Source organism: Phycodurus eques, chromosome 14, assembly GCF_024500275.1.
Source record: "Phycodurus eques isolate BA_2022a chromosome 14, UOR_Pequ_1.1, whole genome shotgun sequence".
Classification (NCBI taxonomy): domain Eukaryota; kingdom Metazoa; phylum Chordata; class Actinopteri; order Syngnathiformes; family Syngnathidae; genus Phycodurus; species Phycodurus eques.
This window is the reverse complement of record NC_084538.1, coordinates 4396610-4414419: the sequence shown is the minus strand read 5'-3', so window position 1 is coordinate 4414419 and position 17810 is coordinate 4396610. Positions and strand designations below refer to the sequence as shown.

At 42.3% G+C, this 17810-nt stretch overlaps 3 protein-coding genes across 3 annotated transcripts; all 3 read right to left on the bottom strand.

The window, feature by feature from the left end:
- Positions 1-48: 48 nt before the first annotated feature.
- On the bottom strand, positions 49-5478 carry cenpo (centromere protein O). The gene is made up of 6 exons (XM_061696670.1): positions 5374-5478; positions 5100-5245; positions 4474-4618; positions 3360-3631; positions 2285-2444; positions 49-1474 (listed from the first exon to the last, which is right to left on the bottom strand). The coding sequence occupies exons 1-6, from the start codon at positions 5387-5389 to the stop codon at positions 1365-1367; spliced, it is 849 nt and encodes a 282-aa protein (XP_061552654.1). The 5' UTR covers positions 5390-5478; the 3' UTR covers positions 49-1364.
- Positions 5479-7486: 2008 nt separating this feature from the next.
- On the bottom strand, positions 7487-9018 carry LOC133413067 (ankyrin repeat domain-containing protein 66). Its single transcript, XM_061696966.1, has 3 exons — positions 8880-9018; positions 8516-8744; positions 7487-7716 (listed from the first exon to the last, which is right to left on the bottom strand). The coding sequence occupies exons 1-3, from the start codon at positions 9016-9018 to the stop codon at positions 7587-7589; spliced, it is 498 nt and encodes a 165-aa protein (XP_061552950.1). The 3' UTR covers positions 7487-7586.
- Positions 9019-10106: 1088 nt separating this feature from the next.
- LOC133413029 (tudor domain-containing 6) lies at positions 10107-14306 on the bottom strand. The gene has a single exon (XM_061696910.1). It carries the CDS (start codon positions 14304-14306, stop codon positions 10107-10109), a length of 4200 nt encoding a protein of 1399 aa, XP_061552894.1.
- Positions 14307-17810: the final 3504 nt, after the last annotated feature.

The following is a 17810-nucleotide window of genomic DNA, read 5'->3' as shown; positions in this document are numbered from 1 at the left end:
TTTTTAATTGTCTATTTATTTAACTTTATGACCCAAATAGTTACTTTGACTATCATTTAAAAATATTTTCATATCATGACTTGGTTTGTGCTGTTTTATTTCCTGCCAAATTTAATATCTTTACATCCAATTGTATAAATGTGATGCTGGAGTGTTTGGAGAAAACCAACAGAAGCGCAAGGAGACCATGCCAACGCCACACAGTAAGGAACCCAGAAACTCAGACCTGTAAGGCAGACGTGCTAACCACTACTCACTGTGCTGCTCCCCTCCCCTTTTTGGGGGGTGGGGGGGTGGAACCAACCCTGCAAACACTTGCTTACATGGTAAAGGATGCTGTGGCAACCCCTAACAGGACATGGTGAAAGGAAAAGAAGACTGTATGCACAAATATGAAAAACGTGGTTCCTGCTCAATGTGTGAAGTGCCTCGAGATAACTTGTGAATTAGTGCTATATCCATAAACTTGAGTTGACATATTTTCCTAAAATCGATTTGGTACTTTTCATAGTATTAATAGAAGCAATTTAATTTGTGCATCTTTTTCTCTATTTTTTGCACATTTATAAAATTTATTCTAAAAACCAGTATTCTTAGTTTTATTTAGTGATTTTGAAAAATGCACTTTTTGTTTCTTTTTTCAAAAAAACTGTGAATCACAATAATTTGTCCATACAAGCAGCACTGGACCCTAAAGGCCTCTTGAAACAGAATCTAGCAAGGAGCATGCCACCGTGTAATTGCAGACAACCTCAAACACAATAGGTAGCATATATTACATTACATTACACGCAGCGAGAGAGCCATAGCAGCAAACGGCTTCTGTCAGGAAACACAAAACATTTAAAAAACGTATCAACGGAAATATTCCTTTAGGATTAATGGAGCAAAGTGTGGTGCAGCTGAGGGTGTTGAAGCAGAAGGACGAGAGAGATCTTCACATCAAGATGGAGTTGCTGGAGACAGAGTTCAGGTACACGCAGCGATTGCTGGAACGACGACGACGCTGGCTACTAAGCGAACGCAGGCGAGTGAGGATGGTAAAGGCCTGCGGGCCCAAAGCCACGGTCGGCGTGGCCATGAAGGAAATAGTCCAGCGCGTGGCCGCTGAGGTTCCGAGGTCCGCGTCGCCCCCCTCGCCGAGAAGCAGAGGTGGCCGCCTGCGGAGGAGCTTGTCGTTCGTGCGGGTGAAAAGTATCGCCGGCATCGACGCCATATCGGAGAGAGAGGCAGCGAGGCGGCGGCGGGAGGCTCGAGAGCAGTCGGAGAAGACAAGGCTCCTCCAGAGGGAGCGCTTGCACAAGAAGGTGATGGAATTCATCCAGAGGCTCCAGGACAAAAACGACAAACGGGACTCATGAAGACTAACCAATGTGGTCCATGTTCTTCAGGGTGCCCAAAACTCTGTGAACCGGCATCTCCATGAGAAGCTTACGGTTGTTTTTCCACTCTGGAGACTCTGGAAGGTTCTCGTCTAGAAAAAGACAATATGAATTAATAGATTTTAAATAACAGTTGGTTAATCACTTCTTTATTACTGATTCAGAGTATCTGCGAGTCACACATTTAAGACCTTTTTGGGATAATTTTCAGGCCATATTGATCAAACATGAGTGTTTGTGGCAACAGTAAAACCTTTCAACATTAGACAGCGTCATTTTTAAGCATAATTCAGGCCTCGATTTAGGAAAATCTATTCATTTTAAGTTTGTAATCAAAGGGCCATATTTTGAGGGCGTTAAATGCTAGTATCCAGGTACCGCATTTTCGCGACCATAAGGCGCACCGTATTAAAAGGCGCAGTTTCAGTTACAGGGTCTATTTCTGTATTTAACACACACATAAGGCGCACTGTATTATTGGGCGGAGGCATGGTAAAACATACGCTAGCTTAAAACATACGGTAGCATGCATGCACGCTAAATCATACGGTAGCATGCGTGCTAGCGTATGTTTTTAAAAAGGCAGCGGGAGCAAAACTGTGTTCGGTTGTACTTTGTTGAAGTATTTAATGTAACCTGAGTTCGGTTGTACTTTATTGAAGTATTTAACAATCAACCCATCAAGTGTGAAATTACACAACAGTAAATCTTTTGTGAACTGCCTATTTCAGAAAATGTGCTTGTGAGAGAGAAAAGGGTGTGAAAGAAGTTGTAATTGTTGATCCTCGGGGTATTTTGACAAAAAAACATGTCACATCCACGTTATTAAGATACCTGGGAGTGGGAAATATTTGAAATTATGGGGAAAGAAAGGCGTAATAAATCTCCTTAACGGAACCCACCTTCACAGTCAAAGCGGACCCCCGTGGGCAGATATCTGGTGTGGTCTGTGTAGTTCAGGGTGCAGAGCAGTGTCTTGTTCTCTCTGGGCACACTCAGCATGAGCACCAGGATGGAACACGGCGCGTTGCTCTCCATCACTATCACCGACGGATGGAGCTCCTGAATGAAGGCCACACTTCTATTATCGGAACACCACATGGGCAAAAGTATTGTGACGCGTGGCACCCACAAAAGGAGATGAACCAGGAGAGAACCTGCTGAGTCAACTCCAAAAACCTCCACTCCATTTCCTCCTTTTTTCTATATCATAAAAACATGGCCTTTGAATAGGGCTGTGTCGACTTTATATCCATTGTAGAGCACAGCTTTCTGTTAAACGTGATAAGGCAACAGTTGTAGGATTTTTCAGGATTTTGGGGTGGCCCGCTGCCCTGTACCCCACTGGAATAGATCCGCCCATGCACTGAACAGAGCTCCACAGAAAAAGAAAACAGCGCAATATTTAAGATGATCATTTTTAAAGCAGTAACTTGAAGCTCATTGTTACGATATGTTCAAAAATCGGAAATTGACACAGGAGAAACTGGAGGAACCCAGTCTTGCTTCTGAAACAGAATTTTCTTTATTCACCGTTATGAAGAAATATTACTAGAAAAGCTCTAAATATAATAAACTTATTTGTACTTGTAGTCACAGTGGTCAGTGGTCACCGCCCTTTTTTGTGTCGTGCCAAATGTTAAATTGACCCCAGGCCATAGTTTGTGATCGGATCTTTAGTGAGGGTAGTACACAGCCAGAGCCATAAATGTAATTTTATTAATAAATAGCATCATTTCTTTCGCTGTTTCGGCTTTCAGCCTTGTTTTTCATTTCAGTGCATCACTACATTTTACACCGTCTTAAAAGCCTTTTTCCAGTGTTGCTCTCCTGTAAGAAAACTGCCGCAATGCCAGGATGGGTATGCCCTGATCCTGTGTGAAAGCGCACACAGTTTGCTGGGTTCTGAGTGAAAAGCAGATCAACGCGGCACAATTTTGCAGTACCTCGGTGAGAAAAAGGTTCCAGAAAAGTCACCTTAACAAGTCTCAGCTGCTCCCTGCGGCCCACAAAGGCGTTGAGATGTGTGCCGAGCGCGGACAGGAAGCCCCTGAGGTCGTCCTGCAGGCCGGCCCGCTCGCCGAGGTCACTCAGCGGGATGAACGGCGGCACATTGTGGCGACTGATCTTCAGCGTCGGCCTCATGTCCAACTCCAGGTTGTACGTGTCCAGGTAGACGCCCTCGTAGGCCGTCGCCAGAGTCAGGCACACGCCTTTCCCCCTGCGCGTTTTGGTGACATTGTAGCCACCTGGTGACAAAAGAAAAGGATCACACTAACAGTGTTGTCAATCTTTTAAATTAACTTTTTCAATATATATATATATATATGTTTTTTTTTTTTTTTTTTTTTTTTAAAGCTTTCGTAGTTTGAAGTGTGTCTGCTTGGCTGCAAACAGAGGAGCTAATAAAAAAACAGAAGAAAAAAAAACTGTAGTTAGTGTGGCCAAATTAGCAACATTATTTAGAGACTTCAGACCCCTCTGGTGAATCCTTTTTATTTATTTTTTTTTTTTTTTTAAACTAGCAGAATCATTTTCACATTGTTTTGCCTAAACCTAGGAAAGGAACCCATTAAATTATGAGCAATATTGCCAAAGATACAGTGCCCATTTATACATTGCAAAAGCAGTGAGTTATCCATATGTTGGAAACCAAGATATGTGCTTCTACAACACAAACATTTTGCAGAGGTCGCCTTGCGTTACGTGTACAACTCCACGTGAGAAAAGCACACGAGAGCTGAAGGGTTGCAGTGTTTGTCTTTGTTCCGTGCAGTTTGACGGCTCATTTTAAGACACCAAATTGCTGAACATTTCAAATGTTAATTTATTAAGGATCGTGTTTAAATGTTTAGACAAAAAGGGATTTTTTTTTCCACACGTGTAAAAATATATATCCAATATTTCCATTTCTTCTGTAGAAGTTGATATAAGTTCATATTCAGCAAAAAAAATGTTTCAATGCATATTTGCTTTTTTTATATTTGAAGGGGGGGGGGTAAATATATATATATATTTTTTTTTTGGGGGGGGGGGGGGGTTTAATTAAGCCTATATTGGCCAGCCCAAGCAATAAGTACGGGAGCTGTACCAGTGATGCGATGAGCATCCAGAAGCTCTTTCAGCTGCGTTTGTCTGGCCATCAGATGCAGAAGTTGTTCGGTCTCGCCGTCTTCAGCCTCCACTTCTTCATCTGCACACCGAATGTACAGTTGCGTCTTGCGTTTTTCAATATCCTGAGCACAACATCTTCGTTAATGAAATTATAGAAAGCCATCATAACCAGTCACCATTCATACAGTTGCAATGTTACAAGAATATTTTTGGAGGTCCGGGAGGGGGTTGGGAATAAAGTTGTAATTTTAATGACCAATAGTCATAATTTAGTGTTTATTTGGGATAATTCCTAAAAACAAAAAGGAATTTTAAATTTGCAGCGCTCTTTAATGTCGATTTTTTTTCCTGTATATATTTAAAATAAATAAATAAAATCTGTGGTATGATTCTATGCTCGTAAAGTATTTGTAACTCGTAGTTTGGATCTCTTTTTGTAACACCAGTCCTGGAACTGTTCTGCCACACTTAACATTTGGTTCACTTATCAATTGATGATTGAGCAGGAGTGGCAAAACAACACAAAGTGTTTCTCAGTGTGCTGCAAACAAATGTTGCTAATCCTGTACCGTGCAGCTCCTGTCATGGATTCCATTCCCTTACCTTGAGCGTGTGGATCTCTGCCTTGAGTCGGTCCCTCTGGGCGGTCAGCGCCTTCAGGCTCCTCCGCAGCTCCTCCGCGCGACTACGACTTGTAATGTGGCGGCTCTTCGCACGAACCTCCAGCGCACTCAGGTGACTTAAAACGCCTGTGGCGCACAGTTATTACTGTTACTCCGGCATAGTGGCACGAGTAGCATACACGTACATAGCTATAGCGTTAGCATACACCAGGAAACATTCACGGCTCAGCCAGCGCCACACGGGTGAGTGTTACCTTTCGCTGCCTCCATGCCGAGTGGTGTCCGTCTCTTTATTTTGTCGCCAAAATGTTCACTTTTTCTTAACTAGCTGGCTTATAGCCGTTTGATTTTGGCGGCTGGTCATCGACGGAAGTCCCGCCCACCCAAACGTCATACGTCGAATTTTTTTTTTTTTTTAATAAACTTTATTTAAACAGTCTTCAATTTTGACAAGACATTTTATATTACACGTTTTTTTCTGTTTGTTTTGTAACAACAGTGATTTCCAACCTTTATGGGGCCAAGGCACATATTTTACAACTAAAATATCTCACGGCACACCAACCAACAAAAATGTCACAAAAGGTAGATACACATTCATTACTGTATACACTTCCTGCCATCTAATAGAATAGCATTTATTTGTTCTGTCTGTCACTATGCCTCATTGGCATGAATAGATGAACAAAGATGCATTATTTCTTGTAAATTAATTTGTGGAGCAATTAAGTAAAATGTTATAATTTCACACGCGGCACACTAATGTCATCCTCAATTGTAAAGATGCAGATAAAGAGAAAACTAAAACTATGCTTTAAAAAGAAAAAAAATAACATTCAATTTGGAATTGACAACCACTTATAACTAACTAAACAAGGGAATCAATTGCTACATTTTAGGACAATAGGACATTTATTAACAAATGTCTAGTCAGACTGATATCTATTTACAAAGATGCTCACTGCTTCTCAAACTGCATTACCCAAGTGAAATTGCACACAGTTTACAGTAACAGAAAAGATCCCATTAGTTAAGATTTCGTACAAAGTATTTACTTATTCCAGTACCCGCGTAGGATTCCACGGGATTGTTGCCATGGAGAGGATCCTTGCAATAAAGATGCATTGTCATCTGGAGTGGTCTCAAAGTGTGTGTAGGGGTGCAAATCCTGTGTGCGGGTTCGGGCCACCGTCCAGAGGCCAATCTCACAGCCACGTCACCATGAAATTTTTAATAAAGGAGCAAGAATACAATACCACGTAGGCGAGGTCCTTTGAAGAATGCAGACCCTGAATTGAGTCACGGGGGGATGGAGGAATATAATGGGCCGTGCGGTTTTGGATTCTGAAGTTGGGAGACACTTTTTGCACACAAAAAAAAATAAATGTATTCCAATAAAATCGGAAGCAACCTACTTCCACACGATGGATGTCAATCAACTTCTCAAACTTTACGTTCTTGGCACATAATTTGAAGAAAGGCAAAAAAAAAAAATGCAGATCATGTTAAGCATGTATTAACAGCATCATGGAGTGACTTTAAAATTGCAAATGGGGGTGAGATCTCATTAAAATGCAATGAATAACACTTGTGAAACAGATGGAATTAGATGTGAGAGGGGGGGGGGGGGGGAGTCCTGTTCCTTTCTGTAGTGTAGGGAGATAAAGGTCTCAGTCACTGTGAGTAAAAATAATTCTCTATAAATGTCATAGGATCTTTTTATGATGATGGAAAATAACACGGCAACACCGTTTTTGATTCTGAAGTGGGGAGGCAATGTTGGCAAAAAAAAAAAAAAAAAAAAAAAAAGTATACAAGAAATCCACTTGTATCACGACAAAGTCAGTTACATGAAATCTGACATCAAAATGTATATTTAACAAAAGACTTGTGTAGCTCGTTTAATTTTGTTCATATATTTTAATATCTTTTTGATACGGTTTAATATTTTCATATCTTTAATATTAATAGTAGTTTGGCATGCCCGCTTTGCCTTGTTTTCATTGTGGAAATGACTAAGAGTGAATTTCCCTCATGGATGAATAAAGTATAGTGATGCAGTAAATTCCAGAATATTACATACTGAAAAACAAAGGCATTTTTTAGGGTTTGAAAACTAAAATAAGATTATTCTTGTATAATCTCAATATTTACCATTTTGACTTGAAGATGTTGTTTGGTTTTCTTATCAGAATCAAAACTGTCATGTATCACTTGTACTTTTAAAATTAAACTGGTTCAGACCAAGATACTGAGAGCTCCTCAGATGGTTTTAGGAATTTTTATTTCATAGTGTGGGTTTCTCCCCCCCCCCCCCCCACAAAATGGTTAAATGTGAACTAGTTAATTTCATTTTTAACTCATCGTGCGTGCATGAATAACCTTAAAGGGCTATAAAACAGGCCTTGATTATACATTTTGGAGGCACACTGAAAGTGTGGCTTTATAAGTCTGGGGAAAGTCTATTTTAACTCACAGATCCTATTTTTCGTTCATGCTGGTCTTTGCCTTGTTCTTCCCACTCTTCGTCAAAGTCATCCACAGAGAGTCCTTTCTCCGCCACCATTTTGCGGTACGCCTGCCCTTCCACCTCTGCCCTGCAACAACAATCAAATTTCAAAACGAGGCCAAATCAGAATTGAAGAAAAACAAACAACTATTTATTTGCATTGCTGTGAAAAAGTATTGCCCCCTTTCACGTCCTTCAGGATATGATGGATGAAACCATGAATTATGCTGTTTACCAGAAAATCTTGGAGGAGAATATTTAGTCATCAGTTTGTGACCTCAAGCTGAAGCGCACCTGGGTATGGCTTTAAAAAACAAAAAACAAAAAAAAAACAAAAACAAAAAAAGTTTAGGGGTTGCTTAGTCAAAGCCCCAACTTGAAATGCGGTGCCGTAACCTTACAAAAGGAAGTTCATGCTTGAAAAAAAAACAAAACTCAATTGTTGCTGAATTCAAACAATTCTGCAAGAGTGGGCCAAAATATCGACATAGAGATGTGAAAGACTCATTGGCAGTTGAAAAAAACGCTCGACTTCCGTTGGTGCTGCTGAGGGTGGCCCAACCAGTTATTAGGTTTTAAGGGGCCATTACTTTTTCCACACAGGGCCAAGTAGCTTTTGAATATTTTTCTTTCCTTAATAAATAAAAATCACCATTTAAAAACTATTTTGTTTACTTGGGTCATCTTTGTCTGATATTACATTTACAAGTGTTTTGATAGAACAAGAAGGCACAAATAAAACAAAATTATACAGTCGCAAGCATAAAAACCCAAACAAATACCAACTGTCAACGCATCAATGTGGAACCCAGGCAATACAGGAACAGAACAACATGGACTGAGACCAGGAGGGCTGATTTTGTTTGGTCGAAAAGTCCCCGTCTTACTTCTTGAGGAATGCCACACACTCATGATGTCCGTAGATTTGGGCGAGTCGCGCCGGTTTGTCGCTGCCATCATCCTCCTTGTCCAGGGGGGCGTGGAAGGAGTGCAGCAGCCTCAGGACCGCCAAGGAACCGGCCTCGGCGGCATAGTGGGCCGCGGTCCGGCCCATCTCCGTCCTCAAACAGGGCTGGGCTCCGTGCTCGATGAGAATCCTCACCATTTCTGTATCTCCTATGTGGGGGGTTGGGGGGGGAAGTTGGACAACGGCAGACTATGGAGGAAGGACCATAAACCTTTGAAAAGAACACATGTAAAGCACTCCACCCAAGTACAATTGAGACATGAGGCTATCCAAAAAAGTGTTACCTTTGGATGCAGCCCAGTGCAGAGGAGTCTTGTAACCCCAGTCCACGTCTCGCTGATTGGGGTCACATTTCTTGCGCCTGAGAATCTCCTGGACCTGATCGAAATCCCCTGCCGCAGCCGCCTGATGCAACTCTGACATGTTCGCCCAGCCGGTTGCCTGGCAACTGTGATCAACACACGCATGCACGCACAAGTGCACAAAGACACGCACACCAAATCCCAACAGCAATGCTGCCACCTGCTGTAAGACTTGAGAGGTAATGAGTGGTTGCGTTCGGTATATTTTGAGACGTTAGCCTTACCAGTGGCTATATTTTATGGAATCCGGATGTGCCAAAAAGATTCACACAAAACATGACTATGAAAAAAAAAAAACTTCTTGACTTGTAAACAACAAATGAGAGCTATAAAGTAATTTCAGCAAAAAGATTAGCATTAGCACGCTCGCGATTACAATTTTACGTATAAACTATAAAACAGTACCATTTAGCTCACTTGTACATCATGTTATATGTACATTACACATCTAATAGAGTCTTAAAAATCACTGACACTCCTCTGTTGCTTTGGGCAATGTTTTTCATTGGCCCAACACTGCATCCATCTGCAACAAATGTCCGTGTGGTAAACATGGACAGTGGCTAAATGGTTCCCGGTGGCGCAAATATGCTTTTAATATTTTGTATTACCTCGAGGCAGAAATTTTTGTTTGGACCAATTTTGTGGTTAACTTAGAGTTAGATGATTTTTTTAGCCCCCCTGGGAGGATGAGTGATTAAAAATTTGTTTTTTTTAAATAAATCTGAGCAAAGCTCATTTAAAGGTCAGAATAATGAGAAATCCAGTCTTTTCAACTGCCAGGCGGAAAAGATAATCAGGAATAGCTTGAAAAAAGGACATTTTCCAATCTTGCAAACCTGATAAAAAGGTTAAGATAATAATGACAAAATAAAAAATTTAAAAAACTGATGAAAGGGGACCAGGAAGAATGAATGTCCGCGCAGCCATCTCATCCCATTCAGGCTCACGGAGAAGCTGGCGCTTATGTTAAATGTTGGAGCGAATGGCAGACTGCACCCTGTATTGGTCGCCACGTAATTGCAGGGCACATAGAGACAATCATTCAGTGAACGGGAATTGAACCACCAAACTATCAATGTCACCAGAAAGCTTTAATCCAACATTGACACATCCACCAAGACAGCTGGAATCATTTAAACCTATATTCTATGCATCTTTTTCTTTGCCGTATTTCGCCATCATTTGATTTACATGAATCCCTTCACACACTATTTCCACGGCATGCTGAGGAAGCGCAACCTCTAAATGGTTTTCCACATGAAAAACCGACACTCGTAGTGGTTTGTCAATAATAAGACTGAAGAATTCCTCACAGGCTCCGTCATCCCATTTGGGCGCGCCAAAGCCCCTCAAAGAGCACAAGAAGGCCTCAGGGGCGAGCTCTCGCAGATTCAAAGGCAGCTGTCGGACATCTCGGACGTCGACGACTGAATCGTTGCCATAGTCGATGAACACCACATGGATTCTGCGGTCCTCTCTTGAGATGACTTGCGCTCGATACCACTGGCGGTCAACAGAGTACAAAGCGAGACACGGACTAGCGGGAATGAGGGTCTCGAGGGAATTCAAGTGCGGCTCAGCTCGTCCCGCTTCCTCAGCAAGAATGGACAACCGCTCGAGAGCATCCGTGTCGGCAAACTGGCACCAGAAGAAATTTGGGTCTACAACACATGAGGCGTAGACCATCTCAGACTTATTTGGGGAGATATTTGGCTTCTTGTACATGGAAACATTTGCATTCTCCTCAAGGAGGGTCATGTTGGACTCTGTGTTTGGGGGAGAGGGTTGTGGTGGATAGGCTGCTTGAATATCTTCAGTCTGAGTGTAAATGGGTTTCCAGTATTTTTGCATGACCTCGTTTACATCTGTACCTTCACACTTAATTTTTACAGAGTGTTCCTGAAGCACAATCTCTGAATTGTTTTTAGCACTGACCACAGTAACTGCAAGGGGCTTATCCACCAGGAGATTGTAGAAGTCGTCGTAAACTTCATCATCCCAGGAGCCCTTGGACTCATCAAATCCATCCAGAGAGCACAAAAAGGCCTGAGGCACATATTCCATCAGAGAACATGGGAGGTATCTCACATCTTTAATGTCCACCTCAGACTCGTTTCCATAGTCCACAAACAGGATGCAGACAGTGCTGTCGTTCCTGCGAAGCACTTCAGCGCGATACCACTTGGAGTCAGTGGAAAAGAGGGCAAGGCACGGGCTGCCGGGAATCAAACTCTTGGGGACCTCTGAATCCTGTAGAGCCTCTCCGATGCTCTGGGCAAGGCTCGACACGGCATTCAGGTTTTCGGTGTGGGCGAACTGACACCAGAAATAACTGGGTCCGACGATGCAGGAAGCGTACATCTCCTCGGACTTGTGGTGAGATATGATTGGCATGTGATATGCATAGCTCTTCTCAGGTTGTAACATTTCAGCATCATTGGAATTGATGTCTTTTGGAGTCTTTACCAAAACCTTTGGAGTGACATTCAAACATTGTGTGCTTTCCTCATTGAGCATCTTTTCATGTTCACACTCCGCTATAGCGACAAGAGTTGTGTACTGAGGCCTCTCCAACAATGGCTCATCTACAGCACATGCTCCCTTGCCGTTTTGGTCTTTATTTTGTTCTCCCAGATTTGATATACGATTGAGTTCTTCAGTTAGAAAGTCCTCATCTGGTGTGGTGACCTGTTTTGAGCAGACCTGGTCGGCCCGTATACCTTGGCTGGTCTTTGCTCGTTTCACGTGCGCTACCTTCTCTCGGACAATTACATTGACGTTCAGCAGCCCTTCAAATACCTCCACCATTAGCTTCCCGCTGTCGCCTCTGTCCACCACAGAAACAGTCACAGTTGTGCCGACGGCATGATTTGCAAACCACTGGTTGACCTCTTGCGGTACGTCAGCCGGAACACCAAAAAGTCCGAGAGCAACGGCCAGTACAGGGACGGACTTTGCCGCGCTTGCACTGGCAGGCCAAGGTCGAACATGAGACGAATTCACTGTGAGGGTGTCGCCATAGTCCACAAAGAGCACCTTGGGTTCCGGGGATGTCTGAATCACTTTTCCTCTGTACCATTCATTGTCAGAATAACGCACAAGGCAAAGGGCATCGGATCTGACGAGGTCACCTGAACACTGTGACTTGCTGACTAGCTGTTGAACATCTTCCATCACCTTGTTAAACAAATGAGAATTTCTGTTCAGCTGGCAGAAGAAGCTGTGTACGGTCTCTGAAAAGGTTACCCACACCTTCTCTTTTGTGCCCAATTCCATATCATATGTGGAATAATTATATGTATCCATAGGGACAAGAGAGAGCACATTCCAAGCGCTTTGGGATGGAGTTTCAAGGTCTACCACATTAACCGGCTGGCCCTCTTCATCACAAGTTCTGTCTTTTACAATGCATTTGAATCCAGCATGTTGAGAATCACCCGCCGCCAAAAACTTTTGAAACTCTGCTGACGCAGAAGCAGTCCATGAGGAATTCACCTTTGGGTTGACTAGGCGACACTGAAAGGCCTGCGCTTCCAGCTCCAGGAAGGCAGGGTCAATGGGAAAGACATCTCCAAGGGGCACCCTTCGTGTACCACCATAATCCAAAAACTGCAGGTCCACTTCAGGGGAATGACGGTTTGTAATGATCTTTGCCCGGTACCACATACCATCATCTGGGTTACGAGTGACACAGAGGGACTTTACAATGGGCAGAGGGTGGACAGAGGCGTAGTGGTTTTGCACGCCTTTCATCAGCCTTCGCAGAGACTCTCCGCTTTTTGTTTTCTGACACCAGAACTTCTGAGGACCTTCGACACAGGATACAGTCACGTCTAAAGTGCGTCCAACAGACAACACATGTTCATGATGAAAGCTTTGAGAAAGATGTTGGTCATCTGTGGTGTTAAAATCACTGGGATCAGAAGAGGGAACAGTGTCAGCATTGCCCATATATAATCCATTCTCTGTACGCGACAAGGCTTTCTCTTGTAAGTTCTTGACAGTTGAGCTGACAAGATTCTTAAAGTGCACATCTTGCTCCTCTGACGGGGGTTCAATCTGGACATCTTTCTGCTGTCCTTCAGCCAGAGCAGGTGGGACAACTTTTGCTTTCTCCGTGAAACAGGTGTTCATGCATTGGGCATTCCCAGCATAGAGCATGACACTATAGGTCTCTTGGAAATGCTTCTCTATTTTTGCCACAAATGTCTTGTCCAGCAGTAACGACTTCAAATATTCATTCTGGTTTGCCGTCCATCCGGTACAGTCATCGACCACTCCATATAGGGAGAAGCGATACGTAACCACGGGCATTCTCAGGAATTTCCTCGCCATGTGTCGGATGCATCCTGCTGAAACAAGCTCGGTTTTCCCGACATCTACGTATGCAACTTCCACAAGTTCATCGCTGGGTCCAATGTTTTGCTTTAGTAACGAGCGATACCACATGCCGTTACTCCCTCTGGCCGCACATGGTTCTCCGTAAGTTTGCGGCCGTTCCCCTTTGGATTCTGAGGACTCCTTGTAGAACTGTTGGATCTCTTCTGACAAAGTTTTCAATGATTTGGAATAAATCTGCAGATTGCAAAATATGTTACCAGGATCGGTGACTTCTGTTACGTTAACCGTCTCGTACATCCCACAGAGGAGTTCAGGGTAGAAGTAGCGGTCATCAAGTTGGACCTTCGCACGCCGATCCAGAGTCACGTTACAGGCGGTGACAGGTGCATCTTCTTTGGGCGAAGTCAAGCATTCAAGCACAACTCCTTTGAAGTCGTCTGCCGGGACCTTCCTTATAGCGCCAAGGGTGCACATTTGCTTAGAGACTAAGGGTATGTCGAGGAGAATAGTCCTGTCTGGCATCAAGACATGCTTGACCACTCCGTTCAGCGTCTTTCCAGCCAGGGACGTCAAGAACTTGGTAGCTTTTTTGGACCAGTTCTCCTTGACAGAAAGGATGTTGGCGAGGATACAGGATTCAATTTCAGGAGGAAGGAAGAAGCTGTCAGACTGACCCCACGCCAGAGCATCCCACGTGCTAACGTAAGACTGTCCTTGGTCGATAAGGAAGACCTTGCATGTCTCGCTTTGGCTGGACATGATGCGAGCCCTGTGCCACATGTTGCCGATGCAAACCAGACACAGATCCCCTGTTTTTCCTTCAGAGCCGCAAAACTTCCTTTTCGGAAGCTGAATCTGCTCCTTCATCTGCTCGTAGGCATGCTTACTGCCGTCATCAATGTTGACCCAAAGCTCCACAAGACCGCATTTTGGGTTCGGGTTGACCCTCCTGATGCCAACGGTTACTTCAGATCCTGGCGTCGGGAGCCCGGGAATGGAACACATTGTGGGGTTCAAATGGACCTTGAAAGCAACACAATATTGACAGCTGACTGCACGCGCCACACGCGATAAAATGACAGAAAACAGACCCAGACGGCATTTTTGGTTTGCATTTTCTGTTCACCGCAAGTGGGTAACTTAAGTTTGGCTTTCATTTCATGAATAGGAGGAGTACTCAAATAGACAGACCAATTTTATTTGAAAGTAAGCTTCAACCAAGCATCTTTAAGAGTTCAAAATGTTTTTGTTACATGCAGAAATAAGTGGGAGACTATCCAAATGGCTCTGAGTATTTAAGGTTGCCGGTCACTGGCCTAGGCTGATATGTTAACTTCTCGTGCGAGGTGTTAGCTCGTGGTCGAACATTGGGGGTACCCCTGAAATTATGGAAAATGAACTTTTTAATATCTTGTATGCAAATAGTTGAGTCTCTGGAGAGCCAGTGGATCCAGATAGTGTGAAATGACAATGTATTGTGTGTTTGGCAATGTGTCCTGTGATTGCACCACATGCACTGATCCACGACACTAACTGACAAGTATAACTTGGCGGCTTGGCAATCAAGTGCCACCTCCACAAGTGAAAATGCAATTCACTTTTTTTCTTCATACTCTGGCTAGTAGTAGCCACTAGCATCGTCTACCTTGGTAGTCTTGGTAACGAAAGCCATACTCTACCTTAAAATGGCTTACAGACTTTTTTATTTATTTATTTATTTTTAAATGCACCAGAAGACTCAGTTACTTCCACTAACAACTTTGGGTAAGTCTAGCTCCTCCCAAACATACAAAGCTTACCTGTCAGTCAAGATGTATCACTTCGACATACTTCCTTGACACCAATTCCAATTTAGACAAGGCTTTGGCAGCCTCTTGTGGCATTTTATGGTGTTTCATAAAGAGCACAACAACAACAAAAATAGCTGAGTTCTTTAGTGAATGGCTGGGTGTAGGTTCCACACACACAAAAATAAAAAAAATAATAGTGAACCACAAATATGCAGTGAGTTAATGTATATAAAGTGAACCACTGCTAGTTTGAGTCACGAATCACCATTTCTAAAGTATTCTACTTGCTGAAAAATGCACATTTTTGTGCTTGTTCTGCAACACCCAAGATAGCATCCTGCTCCTTCGAATATGCCATGTTAATGGAGGAGTAGCTTGCGTTGGCCACCGGCTGATAGCTGGACAGCGAACAACAGCAGGATGGAAGATTTCAGTGGAGCTCCGGCAAGCTGGGGGGGGGGGGGCGTTCACGCCACAGAATGCTGTTTGGTAAATACTAAATAATAATAATAATAATTTTATGATGCAAAGAAAGGTCTGCATCGCTATCGGCAGTGGTGGAAGTTAACAGCTAGTTTCTCAACGCAGAGGTGGGACCATTGCTTTGCATGTCTCAAGTCTTCGCCCTCAAGTCAAGTCCCATGTCGACACAGGCAATTTCTGAGTCAAGTCGCAAGTCATTTAATATTAAACAATAGTTTTTTTTTTTTTTTTTTGTTGCCAATATTCTCTCATTTTGAATTTGATGCATTGCAACATGTTCCAAAAAAAGTTGTGTGTAACAAAATACTGGCCAAGTTTTTAAAGAAAATCTGTTTATTGGACTGCAATTACCCTGGATTAAAAATAATATATATATTTTTTTTTTTTTTTTAAGAAAAAAATAAAAATTAATCCCTGACATCCAGGTCGGCATTGTAAATGGGAATCTGTTTTCAATTGGTTTACACCTGTTTAAATAAATCAATGACTAAAGAAACTGGTTTGAAATCAGACCTGGTGGTATTTGGTGCCATTCATTGCTCATTTAAGGAACCTTGTTAATTTGTTGTTATTTTAGTTGTCATTCAGGCAGCCCTTCGAGACTAATTCAAGGATTAACAAGTGAATATTTCTCTGGGCTAAAGGTTGCTACTTCGTTTGCTAGCTAACTCTAGTTATTTCGGAAGTTTGACAGCATTGAAACGCAGTAACTGAACTCACATTACCTTATGGGCCTTTTGGTTTGAGTGGCTTAACAGACCCTGTTTAAAAAACAAACAAAAAAAAGAAAGCAAAAAGAGCAAAATTGATGCTTTTAAGGGCTCTCGTTCGCCTCACACTGGCTGCGTTTTAATTGCTCTGACTGGCAGACAGCCAGGCGTGTGCGTGTGGTAGGCGGGACTGTGGGCAGACATAGGTGGACGGCGAGCCAACCACGTGCAAGTCCTGCAGGTGATTGACATTCTGACCCGGAAGCCCCCAACGTGGAGGTTTTGTTTTCGTTTCTTTTTTTTTTTTTTGGTTATATTTTTCATTTTACGAACTTCAAGTCCCTGGTTTCCATTTGGTTTCTCTTTTCACTATTAAACTTTAAAATGAAATTTTAAAGGGTGGAATTTATTTTCTGTTATTATGTACCTTTAAAATACATTCATCAGTTTTAATGCAATAAAAACATTTTATATTGTTACACTCTTTAAAAAAGCAGTACAACTGAACTGACTAGGTAATTTTGTATTTTTTCACCATGTTAGGAAAAATGTCATGCTGACATCATAATAATAATAATAATAATAGGACTACAGAACTATCTGAGTACAATAAAACCTATATTATTGTTATTATTGTTTAAAAACCTTACTTTCTTGAAAAAATCCATCCATCCATCCATCCCATCCATTTTATTTACCGCTTATCCACACTAGGGTTGCGGGTTGCTGGAGCCTATCCCAGCTATCTTCGGGCCGCGTACACCCTGAACCGGTCGCCAGCCAATCGCAGGGCACATAGAAACAAACAACCATTCGCACTCAGATTCCCACCTACGGGCAATTTAGAGTCTCCAATCAACCTACCACGCATGTTTTTGGGATGAAACAGGAATACCCGGAGAAAATGCACCCAGGCACGGGAGAACATGCAAACTCCACACAGGCGGGGCCGGGATCTAGACCCCGATATCCAGAACTGTGAGGCAGATGTGCTAACGAGTCCCCCACCGAGCTGGCCTGAAAAAAATAAAATAATAATAAGAAGAATTAATACAGATAAATGATTCGTACAGAATACAATAATACAATACATAACAAAATATATGAATATACAAATATGATATTAAATATAAAATATATTTTATAAATAGTTACATAGAAATGATAAAAAGTTTGAGTAAAACAAGAAACATGTAATATTTTTAGATTTTCTTTAGAGACTATACTAATACTAATATCCTGTCTGCAAACCAGATTTTCTTTTCTAGACTAAAAAAAAATCTGACAATATTACGATGAAAACGCAGGAGACAGTTTTTTAAAGGGAAAAATCTTGTTTTTCTAGCTTAAAAGTCATATTATGACAATTTGGATTTTTATAATCGCCTAAAATCAGAACTGAAGAAATCAGAGCATTCATAAAATTGTTTTGTTTAAACATCTAATCTGTCAGTCAGTAGAATCGCCATCGAGGTCTTCTGAAAAAAAAATCCCGTTTGTGGTGTATTGATTTTAATCACAAGAGA